This window comes from Marmota monax, unplaced genomic scaffold, assembly GCF_021218885.2.
Source record: "Marmota monax isolate L192 unplaced genomic scaffold, Marmota_monax_Labrador192_F-V1.1 WCK01_AAM20220418_F8-fsc00012, whole genome shotgun sequence".
NCBI lineage: Eukaryota > Metazoa > Chordata > Mammalia > Rodentia > Sciuridae > Marmota > Marmota monax.
The window spans coordinates 16,561,494-16,574,154 of NW_026695227.1; the positions used below are offsets into that span (position 1 = coordinate 16,561,494).

At 37.4% G+C, this 12,661-nt stretch overlaps 1 protein-coding gene across 6 annotated transcripts in view; it reads left to right on the forward strand.

Annotated features, from left to right (window-relative positions):
* The window catches only part of Far2 (fatty acyl-CoA reductase 2), a 138,164-nt gene that overhangs the window by 116,090 nt on the left and 9,413 nt on the right, over window positions 1–12,661 (forward strand). For all 6 annotated transcript variants that reach the window (XM_058576364.1, XM_046435420.2, XM_058576365.1 and 3 more), the window contains 5 exons: window positions 2,520–2,697; window positions 4,502–4,546; window positions 6,350–6,468; window positions 7,190–7,257; window positions 10,761–10,932. In XM_058576364.1, the coding sequence (XP_058432347.1) occupies window positions 2,520–2,697; window positions 4,502–4,546; window positions 6,350–6,468; window positions 7,190–7,257; window positions 10,761–10,932 (582 nt within the window). The remainder of the gene's footprint in view (window positions 1–2,519; window positions 2,698–4,501; window positions 4,547–6,349; window positions 6,469–7,189; window positions 7,258–10,760; window positions 10,933–12,661) is intronic.

Here is a 12,661-nt window from a genome sequence, read left to right on the forward strand (position 1 = left end):
TTTTAGAAACATATTTTGATTTATATAGTATTTTCTTCCGTGCTGATTTATTGGCTGCTTTAAGAACAAATGGAGAACAGTAGCAGCAGAATTGAACAGAATGTAGATCCTGACAAGAGCCTCCACTCAACCACGTGCTACATGTCATTTTAATCTCCTCTGAACCTGGGAAGCAACTAGACATAAACTAGACATAGATGGCCCATTGGGTGGGATTAGAAAACCTACTTTAAAACCAACTATTACCTATATAGATATATGATTGTTTCATTTTTTAAAATAAGAATGCCTTAGTTTCCTTGACTTAAAGTTTTGTTTCATCAAATAGCTTTAAGTGCAGTTGTGAAGATTTCTGTTTGTCCTGGTGATAACCTGAGAATTTAGAACAGATGGAATTGTTGCCTCTTTTCACAGGTAAATATGGAGGGACACAGGTGGAGCTAAGAGTAGTAGAGATGGGCCATCCACAGAATGCTACAAGCTCTTTTGTACTTGTGTCCTAAGAAATCTATGAAGCGAGTAGTTTCTAAGTAAAGCTAACTCATCAAACTTGGTAAAGCCCACTGTGTCCTCTTTTCCAGGTACCTAACATCACTGACAGCAGCTCTGAGACACAGACTCCCAGTGGTTGCTGGGTTCTGATGTTTCCTTAGAATCTTTTTCTTTACAGACTTGTTGAAATTAGGCTCTTCTGAACTTGGTTTTTGTAATCTGCATGTTTTTTGCAGAGGAGAGAGAGTGATCTTAGGTCAGTAGACTCACTCTTCACTTGCAAATGAGATTAGACACTGTATCCTCTGTGATGAGGGTTCCTCAAGCTCAGATTCAACCAACTGCCAGTCAGAAATGTCTGGGGAAAAAGCTGTGTCTGTACTGAACATGTAAAGAATATTTTCTTGTCACTAAACAATATTCCCTGAACAATATAGTGTAGCGAGTACTTACATAGCATTCATATTGTACTATATATTAAGCCATCTAAAGATGATTTGAAGTATACAAAAGAATGTATATAGTTTATATATAGATTCTACACCATTTTATATAAGAGACTTTATATAAAATGATGAATTGGGATATCTGCAGGGGTCCTGGAACAAATCCTCCTCAGATACCAAAGGATGGCTGTATTTTTTTTTTAATTTTTAGTTATACATGGACACAATATCTTTATTTTGTTTATTTATTTTTATGTGGTACTGAGGATCAAACCCAGTGCCTCACATGTGTGAGGCAAGTGCTCTGCCACTGAGCCACACCTCCATACAGAGGATGGCTATAAACCCAGAGAGGCACCTGCATTATCCCCCACTCTCTCCCAAATTCCAGGTGTCCATATAGTTGAAATATCTCTATTTCTCTATGTATTTTGAGTTGTTTTAGTTCTAGGAACTTCTCAACCTTCCCCTATTCAACTGAAATCAGAAGGTAGTTGAGTACACAGAATACACTGAGCACTAACAGAAGCAAAGCAAGGACAATTAATACTATAGATGATCTTTACATTCCACCAAAATGTCAAATGAAAGTGATTAAAATTCATAGTTGTGATTGTGAATCAATCTTAACATCAAACAGATTTTAAATACTCAAGAACTTGTGCTGTGCTCAAAGCAGTAACAGTTAAGATTTTTAGTGTGGTTATGGTCTGTAACAGATCATCTAGCTAAGAGAAACATTACATATTTAATTGACAATAATTTTGTTAATCTTTTAGAGAAGTGTAGATAGACTTGGGATTATCAAAATGGTTCTGCCATAGTTTTCAAAAGGATTAGGCTGATGTTATGTGGCACAGTTACTCACAACCCCTGTCACCTCTTAAGCAGGAATATTCAATAGTTGTTACTGACATCGCTTCAGAGTACTATAATCACTCCCCTTGACAGACTTTAGAATTCTGTTCAGAGATCTCCAGAAATAATTATCACATTATTTGCTTAGGCTCTAAACAGACTTTCAAAATACATTTTATACATTTGCTTAAACAGATGAGAAGGCTGCCAAATGTAGTTGCTTTGTTTGTTGAGGCACTGAGTAAAATCTTAAAAATTAACAGTTAAAGTCTTCCGGTCTAGTTCACTAGGTTTTCAGTGGACCACACTGAATGAGTGGGGCCGCCACCGAAGTTCACTGGATCAGGGAGGCTTTGAGTCCAGGAATATGGCAGCTAGCACATGAATGGTACTCAAAAATGTGTTCAATGACCGTCTGGGGAACCTATTGGAGAAGTGAGGATAATATGAGGTTGTATGTAATAAATAGTAGATTGCATATCTAATTTGTTAATCTATCTGGGTGGGAGGAAGTGGGACTTCACTAAGACTAGGCTAGAAGAGAGTGAAGAGCTCATCCGTCATTCATGACTGGAACAGGTACACTCATCCTTGCTATACTGTGACTGTTCTGAATTCCCCAAGTCAAACTAGAAGATGGAAGTTTTTTTGACTGTATCTCACATTTTCCTTTTGGTCTATTGTGCAACATATGTTCCTAGATTTTTTTTTCTCTACTTTCAGGTGGTTAGATGATGCTATCATTGATGAGATCACTCCCAAACTGATTGCCGGTCGGCCTAATACTTACACCTACACCAAGGCCTTGGGAGAGATGGTAGTGCAGGAAGAGGGCAACAACCTGAACGTGGCCATCATCCGGCCCTCCATCGTGGGAGCCACCTGGCAGGAGCCTTTCCCAGTGAGCTCACTCTGGATTCTCTGCTCAGCTGTCAAACCACAGCACCATTTCTTTCTGATGTTCCTCTTCCCCCTTCCTGTATTCTCCTTTTCCCCACCCTTCCCTCCTCCTCCTTCTCAGGGTGTATAGCTGAGTGCAGTAAATAAAACACAAGTTCATTTTATTACAGCAAATTCCATGTTAGCGTCAGGATTTACCCAGCAGGAGGCTCCTTTGGGAGTTAACTCTGACTGTCCAAGAGTTGGGTAGAGATCTTAAATTGCTTCTCACTAACTCTAGTCTCAAAATTGCAGGGAGATGGTTTCATTACTTGGCTTTCCCTCTATGGTTTCAATATGTCAGAATGTTCTTTATGGCCAAATGGGTAGTATTGCAATTTCCAAGGTAAAAAGGAGTCACAAAGCCCACAGTTTCTCAGTTTAGGAATAATATTTTTTTTAACCTCTCTCTATTGCTATATCCTTTCAAAAGTTACTTTTAATTATATCATCTTCTTCAGAGAAACTCTTTGAAGCTTCAGAGCTGGGTGTTCCATTACCTACTAGCAATGCAAACTTTTGAATTGTCTCATCTATAAATCATGGTTGATTTGACTCACTTTGGAGAGTTGATTAAGTGAGACAATGCTTGAGTAGTGTTTTGTATAATGTCTGGTCCTAGAAAAAGATCAAAAAATATTAGATTCTTCCTCTTCCCTCTCCATTATACACACACACATTTTGATTTTTACAGATAAAGAAAGAGACATAATAAGGTCAAACTGACTTGCTTAGGGCTTGGGAAAATGACATTTCTCCCTTACTTCCCAAGCACAATCTTTCCTGTAACACCTCCAAGCAGGCCAACACATAAAAATATATATGTGGTATGGACTCCAAAGCTGTTAAAACTTTTCCAAGAAATGGGTCATTCCTACAGTTCATGTTTGAAATGTTTTCACATAGCTTAGAATCCAACCTCAGATGGGGGGAAAAAAAAGTTGTGTTTGATGAACTGGTTGGCGGATCACGATATGAAGACAAGGTCCAGTTTAGCTCATGAGACAATATGAAACTGCAGGAAAACATCCATACTTCCTTGTTATGAAAATCAGTGTTATACTGTAGCAATACATGTATGCTTGTGTTCACAGCAACACAGTTCACAATAGCCAAGTATGGAACCAGCCTAGGTGCCCATCAACAGACGAATAGATAAAGCAAATGTGGTATAAACACACAAAGAGTTTTATTCAGCTACAAAGAAGAACAAATTATGTCATTTGCAAGAAAATGGATGGAACTTAAGCATTATTTTAAGTGATATAAACCAGGCTCAGGAAACCAGGGTTGCATTCTCCCACATATGTCGGAGCTAGAGAGAGAGAGGAGTGGGGAGAAGCAGAGGAAATTCATGAAAATAGAAGGGAGTCTAATAGAGTGGAGGAAGGGAATTATGGAAGGCAGGGAGAGAGAAAGGGAGGTAGTGGGGAACAAAATTGACCAAATTATGTGCATGTGCAAATATGCCACAACAAATTCCACTATTGTGTATAATTATAAGCACCAATATAAATATTTAGAAAAAGAAAAATCAATACCGGCAACATTTTAATCCTTGCAGAATCAGAAAAAGTATAGAAAGTAGTCAGTGCTTTGCCAGTGCTTTGATCTTTTGGGGAATCTTAGAAATACTGAATTAAAATATTCTTTTAGCTGTGGTTTTGATGTTCTTCTTTGATATGTATTAAGATTAGACTGTAGATGTTCCAAAGATAAAGCAATTTTCTGAAATATGTAACCAATAGAGACCTTCTATTTTTTAGGGCTGGGTTGATAACCTAAATGGACCTAGTGGAATCATTGTTGCGGTATGTATAATGAAGGGGAAATCATTTCTTGAAAGGTTGTGGAGAAATAATAACAAAATTCTTAGTGCTGGTTTAGCTTCTTTGATCCCAAAACATAAATTTTACTATACTAATAATTGAAACAACATATCTCCGTTTTACTGATTGGAAAATAGAGACCGTATGGAATCACTTTCATTCTGTGAGAATTTTATCATATGGAAAACATGTAATATGACATCATCAATTACTGTTGAGGGGTTTTATTTTGCAAAACCTTTGAACATCAAGAATTTTCCTTTAGTTGCCACCAGATGGGGATATTTCCTCCTCTGCTGTTTATTAATGGCTTGAATTCGTGCAGCAAATTGAGGATGCAATAAAAACCTAACCCTCAAAGATTATTGAATTATTGACTTTAAAATATGCAAGAGTTTTATGGGTATGTTATATAAAGAATATATTATGCATATATGTGTACAAATATGTATCAATAACTATTTTTTAATACAAAAAGGTGTGGCAGATGTTTCAAATGTAAAAACTGGCGAACATGGGAAATGCTTTTTCAATCACAAACCCCTGGGAGAGGAGAAACACAGCTAGTCCAGGTGTCCATCTCCCAGCAGTTCACAGTGACCCAGCTGAGGTGCAGTGTTCCCCAGCTCACAGCGAAACACTTTAGAACCAGAACTACATCTTTGCTCTTCAGAGCACTAAATAGCAATTCAGTTATCTAAACGAGTTTAAATCTTATTAGGGATCACATGCTTCAAACAAGTCCTCAAACTAAGTCCAACATGAATTAAAATATAAATACAAGACAGTGAATCAAGTACGACTTTTTAAAGATAGTGACAATGAACTGCCTTCTGAGTTCCAAATTTTCAACCAGCTCCTCTTTCTGTTCCCAGTCTGTCTTCAGCTCTTTCCTTCTTACCATTTAGTTGGTGAATGTTTGGTCACCCATAATATTATTATTTTAACATGAGCCCAGAGTGGGTTTCATTACATTGCAAAGCTGCACATTTATTCAAATTTCCTAAAATTTTCCTAATACCTGCCTCCTTATATCTAAAGTAAGGGAACTAGTTACCAAAAACAAACAAAAAAAATGAATTAGGAATATAAGAAAGTGCTGATAATTTTAAATCAATGCTGGAAATATGCAAAGTAAAGCAAACCAACTTCATGAAGTCTATCAATTATAAACATGAAAAATTCTAATTATTGCTTCTAGATAATATCTATGATCTGTGGGTTGAAGTAAAATATTGAACAAAAAATAAATAATTGTGGTGTCTTTTCCCAAGCAAAAAAAAAAAAAATTCTGTTAAGTGGTAAAATTTCATTTCCATTTTTTTCCAGATAAATGTTTTTTAAATTTTTAGTGACTGTTTTTGCTTGTAATTGAATAAGCACTAACAGAAACCAAATTCATTTAAGAAATGGTAAACAAATATCAGTGGAAAATCTGGGAAACCTAAATTCTTAAAATGTCTTACAAATCAATTTTTATATGAAAAACTATTTGTGGTGTTTGTTAATTAACTAAGTATATTAATTTCTCATGAATTTAAGGAATTTTATACCCAAAAGGAATCCAAGGACCACTCACACAGAGATGTGGACACTTGAGATGAATTTGGCTGAGAAGGTTGGATAGGCTGGGAGGTCAAACAGTACAATAACTTAGAAGCAGTGAATCAGTGTTAACTATTTTGACTAACAGCAGTAGTGTTTATATGCTGGTCCTATTGGCTACTTAAGTCCTGGCTTAATGCATCTTATTTGTGTTATCATTTTCCTTGTTTTCCTGTGCAGGCTGGAAAAGGATTTCTTCGTTCCATAAAAGCTACCCCAATGGCTGTGGCAGATTTAATTCCAGTTGATACAGTTGTCAATCTCACCTTAGCGGTAGGATGGTACACTGCAGTTCACAGGTATGGGCTCTTAAGCAGGCTCTCGAAGATAAGAGGAGGGTGAATATGTTAGGCACATTTGAAAAATATGGCACTTATTATAGAAGGCACAAATACTTGTGCGTTTGATTATAAAGTAATACGCCCTTTAAATAGCTTAGCCCTGAAATTCTTGATAACCAAAAATATTTACTTTATATTCAGTCATCTAAAATATAACTTCCTTTTTTATGGCAAAGATATAAATGTTGATGAAATCACAACATATTTTATATTTCATTGAACTGCTCAGTTTCTTGGTAAATGCCAAAAGTCCAGACCACAGAATGTGGGGAAATTTCTGAATACAAAGGAGAAAAAAATAGATTGCTTGTACATTTGGTATTGTTAGTAAATGATAAACAGAATTAAATTTTTCTTATGTAAACTCAGACACATGTATTCCACAATATATCATACCTATTTGACACCACTCTGTCTCTTTCACACACACAAACACATTTTCACACACTCACTCACACAAGCTCACACACACACACACACACACACACACACACACACTTTCCTAGTCACCTTCCATTTTGTGCATTAACCCAAAGAAAGAACAAAAGATGGAAGTATTGCATAGGTTGCTTTAGTCGTGGGAATTTTTAAGGCACCCTGTCTTAATGTGATTTTTCCCTTATCTTTGTTTCATCAGTTCGGCGTTTTATTGTTATCTAATTTTTATTTCATCTTCCAGACCTAAGCCAACCTTAATCTACCACTGTACATCGGGAACTACCAATCCCTGTAATTGGGGCAAAATGGGTAAGTGCCTCTAGATGTAACTACATGATTACTACTAGTCTTTGCTTGAGGGGGAAAAAAAATCAAGACCTATGAAATGTGTCAGGGAGGAGAAGAAAGAAAAATAATAATAATAATTAATAAAGAGATAAAATGATTGCAATTTTGAAATATGTCATCGTTCTCTGGAACATCCTGTGGTATACTAAGTGAGCGGTGGGAACACCAACACAAGTCCAAGGAATAAGGGGTCTGTTGGCCACAGAGGTTTAAAAAACAATAATAAAACCTAGCAGAAGTTGGCAATCACAAACAATGTCAGGGATAAGACACTCTTTCCTGCTGAGGCGATTCCTAGAAAAACCCACGCAGGCCTTTCTCTCTTGGGGCATTGCTGGGAATTTAAAATAATCCGTGACTGAAAAAATATAGGAAAGTCGAATAATAGTATTCCTTTGTTATTGAGTCAGTGATATTCCTCATTAGTTTTGTCTCTCTTGAGGGTGCAGCAACTGTAATCCTGAAAATATCTTGAAATTGATTCAATTTTAATGTTTAAGAAAGTCTGAAAGTTTATATCATCTATCTAGCTGTTGTTTAGATACTAGACAAAGTAAAAGCAAAAACCAAATGTATTTCATTGGTTAGAATCTGATTTCTAACTCAGAGTGCTCAGTTGTGCCATTCTAGTTGCAAAGTTATTACTTCTGTAAAAATAAAATGAAATTACCTACTATTATCAGAGCTCTTTACACCATATATACACTTGTTTAGACACATATCTGAATCATTTTTACCCCTTTCAGTGCGAATAACATATCTTACCCCTTTCAGTGAGAATAACCACTCCACTAGTAACTCATAAAAATGAGTATGAGGGCTGGGGTGTGGCTCAGTGGTAGAGCACCAACCGGCCTAGCACTTGGGAGGCCCTGGGTTCCGATCCTCAGCACCACAAAAAAATAAATGAAATGAAGGTATTGTGTCCAACCACAACTAAAAACTAAATTAAAAAAAAATGTGTATGAATTTCTGTGAGATAAAAAAAAAAGTCAGTTTTCTTGGATCCTGGGACAAGGTCGTAGGCAGTGTCACAACGTCATGGTAGTTATATTTAAATTTTTTTTAAGTTGTTAATCCATTAATCCTTTATTATATGCAGAGCTGAGAATCAAACCCAGTGCCTCACATGTGCAAGGCAAATGTTCTACCACTTATCTATAGCCCTAGCCCATGGTACCTATATTTTTAATAGCATCCATATGAGTATTGATGTTGTGGAAATCCACTGTGAGAAGCCCCGTAATAAACATACTTTATTGATTGGTCTATGTAGGGATCAGATCTATTCAATGAATAAAATCCATGGAAATACATGTAAACATCTAATGATGGCAGAGGGTAAGAAATGTGGGTTTAGCTACCCTGAAGGATGATGCTTCAGTCCTCACTAACACATCTCTCCTTTCCCTGTTCCATCAGTGACATTATCTCTACACATTCCATTGAGCCATGGTCCCAGATTATTACTGTAGAGTAGTCAGACGCTGTGGCTCATTGTATGATAGGCTTGACTTGAAGATTGCCTTCCCAAGAATGACACATACTTGGCATGTGTGCCTTCTCTTGTCCCCTCACACCATGGCAGACGTCAGCTGGTCACAACATACTTTCCCCCCAGTGCCAAGACTCTGTATTAGCATTTTTTTAATACAATATATCTGGACACTATTACCGATTAATTTGATTTTACATTTAAATTGAAACTCATTTGTGTTTCAAATAAGAGCGATCAAAATTCTTCCAAGGCAGGAGGCAGGAGGATCACAGGTTGGAGGCCAGCCTCAGCAACTTAGTGAGACCCTGTCTCAAAATAGAAAAAAAAAAAAGGACCTGGGGATGTGGCTCAGTGATTGAGTGCCCCTGGGTTCAATACCTGGTACCAAAACACATGGAAATGTATATGGATATGTAGATTAGAAAGTTAGTGTTAATATTAGATTATCCTACATGTGTATGACCTTTTTATTTATTTTTCTTTTTCAAGTAAATAAGCCTATGGACCCAATTTTTCCCTTCTGTATAGGGTGTATATTTTTCATATAGATTTCTAGGTGGTATCTTTTGAAGAAAGGCAATAATCACATTACCATAATAAATGATAGCTTCATTATCATTGAATAATGAGCTTAGGTACTGAAAGGAAAGTGACCACAACACTCAGAGCAACCAAAAGATCTTTATTGCAGCAGTGCAACAAAGAGAAAGGAAAGAAGGAAAGAGAGAGAGAGAAAAGAGAAGAGATGAACAGGGAGAGAGCAAGAGCAAGAGAGAGACAGAGAGCGAGTGTAAGAAAGATAAAGAGCAAGAGAGAGACAGCAAGAGAGAGAGAGCAAGAGAGAGGGGGGCCTGGCAGGAGGGAGTTTTTATAGCCCAAATCTAATGGGGCCTCTGGGTCTGCAAGCTGCCTTGTTGGCCCAAGGGGGGGTTAAGTGTTCAGCCTTAAGCAGGGTTGAATGTTCAGACTTGAGGCAAACAGGTGATAAAGGACCAGATAGAGGGGGGTTTGAGTGCGTGGGCTATCTTGCAGCCAACATCTGTTCAGCCTGCCCTGCAGACAACACAGTTCAGCCTGCTCTGCACCCAACAGGTACATTCTTTGAAAAACTCTACATAAATTCAAATTGGATTTAAGTGAATATTTTTGAAAAGAACTATTGAATTGACAAATGAGCATCAAAGTTTTTCAACTAAGTATAATCTAAATAATAAGATAAAATGAAAAGATTTTTATTAAAAAAAAACTTGGAGACAATAGTGGAAAATTAAATCTAACATATTTCCAGCAAAGTAGAATACCAAAGAAGTAAGACTGTAGTATTTAAAGTGAACCAATGCAAGGGAATCCCGCCTTTATATTTTCTTTATTGAGAAAGTTTAACTTTGAGAAATTGTAACCCATTAAGAAACTTTCCTGCCAAGTGTGGTGGCACACATCTGTAATCCTAGTGACTCAGGAGATGGAAGCAAGAGGATTGCAAGTTCAAATCCAGTCTCAGCAATTTAGTGAGGCCCTAAACAACCTAGTGAGACCCTATCTCAAAATAAAAAATAAAAAGGGCTGAGGTGTAGCTCAGTGTTGAAGTGCCTCTGGGTTCAATCCCCAGCACCAAAGAAAGGAAGAAACTTTCCTGATGGTTCTGCAAGTAATAATTCAACTAAGGAATACGTGGTGCCTAGCCTCTCTTTCAGAAGAGATGAGGTAATCTTGACATTGAAGCTCTTCCTTGTATTGACTCAAACTAGTTTCCCAAGTTTTGAGTAAATATTTCAAGAAAAGGAGCCAATTCTTGACCCATTCATATTGTTTAAGTTTGTAGATGGCCATCTGCCCAACATAAAAGTCTTCACATTGTTAGAAATTGATTCTTGATTCTTTGCAGCAAATCCATAGTCTTTATTATTTTGCAAACATCTTTCACTTTAATGGGTGAACTTAGTACCTAATTCTCCTTTTTTGCCAGGATTACAAGTCTTGGCAACTTTTGAAAAAGCCCCATTTGAGAGAGCATTCAGGAGGCCAAATGCTGACTTCACAACCAACTACTTCACAGCCTCCTACTGGAATGCGGTCAGCCACCGGGCCCCTGCCATCATCTATGACTTCTATCTGAGACTCACTGGAAGGGAGCCCAGGTGAGCAGCTGTGCCAATGGCTTTAAGAGTGTCACTGCGCTGGAAATTAGGGCCTGAAAGTCTCTAGCCCAGCTTCAGCTGAGGATCAAAGGGGGGGGGGGGGACACTGAATCAATCTCTCTCTCTCTCTCTCACACACACACACACACACACACACACACACACACTTTTGGGACAAAAAGGCAGCAGTAGTGAGAAACCACAAACTACTGCTAACCTAAAAATCTCCTGCCTGCCATAATGAAGGAAGTTAAAGAACTTGCTTGATGAAATAAGCCAATCCCAAAAAACCAGGGCCTGAATGTTTTCTCTGATAAGTAGATGCTAATCCATAATGGGGGCGGGGTGGGTGGAAAAGGGACGAGTGGAGGAACTTTGGATGGGACAAAGGGGAGGGGGGTAGGGAGCAAGGAGGTGGAAAAGATGGTGGAATGGAGATGGACAACATTACCCTAGGTACATGTATGATTGCACGAATGGTGTGACTCTATTTCACGTACAACCCAAGAAGTGAAAAATTCTGCTCCATTTGTATACAATGAATTGAAGAGCTTTCTACTGTCATGTAAAACTGATTAGAACTAATAAAATAAATAAATAGATAGATAAATAAGAACTTGCTTGATAAATTTAGCAAGTCATCATCCACACTAAAAGTAAAGCAACTGAGACTCTGTCACTGGAGTGTTTCAAGTAAATCATTTTAAAATACACAGTAACGACAATCTCATTTCTGAGAACTTACTGTGTGGCACTTCTGGGGGGAAGGATGATAGCATCATGATGATCCCATTTCCACTCTCACATCTCAGAGAAGACATTCTCATCATCCCAAATTTAAAATCAAGGAAAGAGAAGCTAAGGGAAGAATTTGAATAGTCTCAAAGGAAGTGTCAGAGGAAGGGTTTAGAGAATGCTGAGTCTCAACTGCCAGTATTGTGAATTGTGAAGGAATTAGGGGGAACAAAGTGTGCTGAAGCTAAGCCATGAGCAGTGTGACAGAGGACATATCCCTTATCTCTTTGTCTCACTGGAGTAATGAGAAGTCATCATTATTATAATTACCAAGTCAAGCCTGTGATCAAGAATTAGAGCATGAACTGTATTGGCTTCTTTACTATCCTTTATTGGGGTTAGGGGGTTCTCAGTGTGCTTAATTTTCATCCTTTTTAACAGAGCAAATGACTCAAACTTAGCCACTGTAGCTTATCCATATTTTCAGAGACTTCATTTAGAGCTCACAACTCAGCTCTTTACTGAAGTATAAGGACATGTGACTATAAGGGAAATATTTGAATGGGCTTTTTTGTTGGGAGAGGGGGGTAAAAACGGACAGCATGCCTTTATTTTGTTTGTTTATTTTTTTATGCAGTTCTAGGGATTGAACCCAGTATCTCACATATGCTAGGCAAATGCTCTGCCACTGAACTATAGCCTCAACCCTTGAATGGGGCTTATTAAATATAAAAAGTAAAAAAAAAAATTACAGCAGAAATGCTAAAACGTTCAAAATAGGGTTAAAAGGCTTAGATAAATAGCAGAAAGTTCAGTATGTAAAATATAAAAACACAGGAGGAAGAGACAATAAAAATCCGTTATGTGTTTTGTTTGCAAGAAACCAAACTGTAATTTTGGTGGGAAATGGGTTCTTTTGTTTTGTGGCATAAAAGCCCTAAAATTAGTTCATTTCTGTAAGTCCCAACTTCCTCTTCTGTAAAAAGAGGATAGT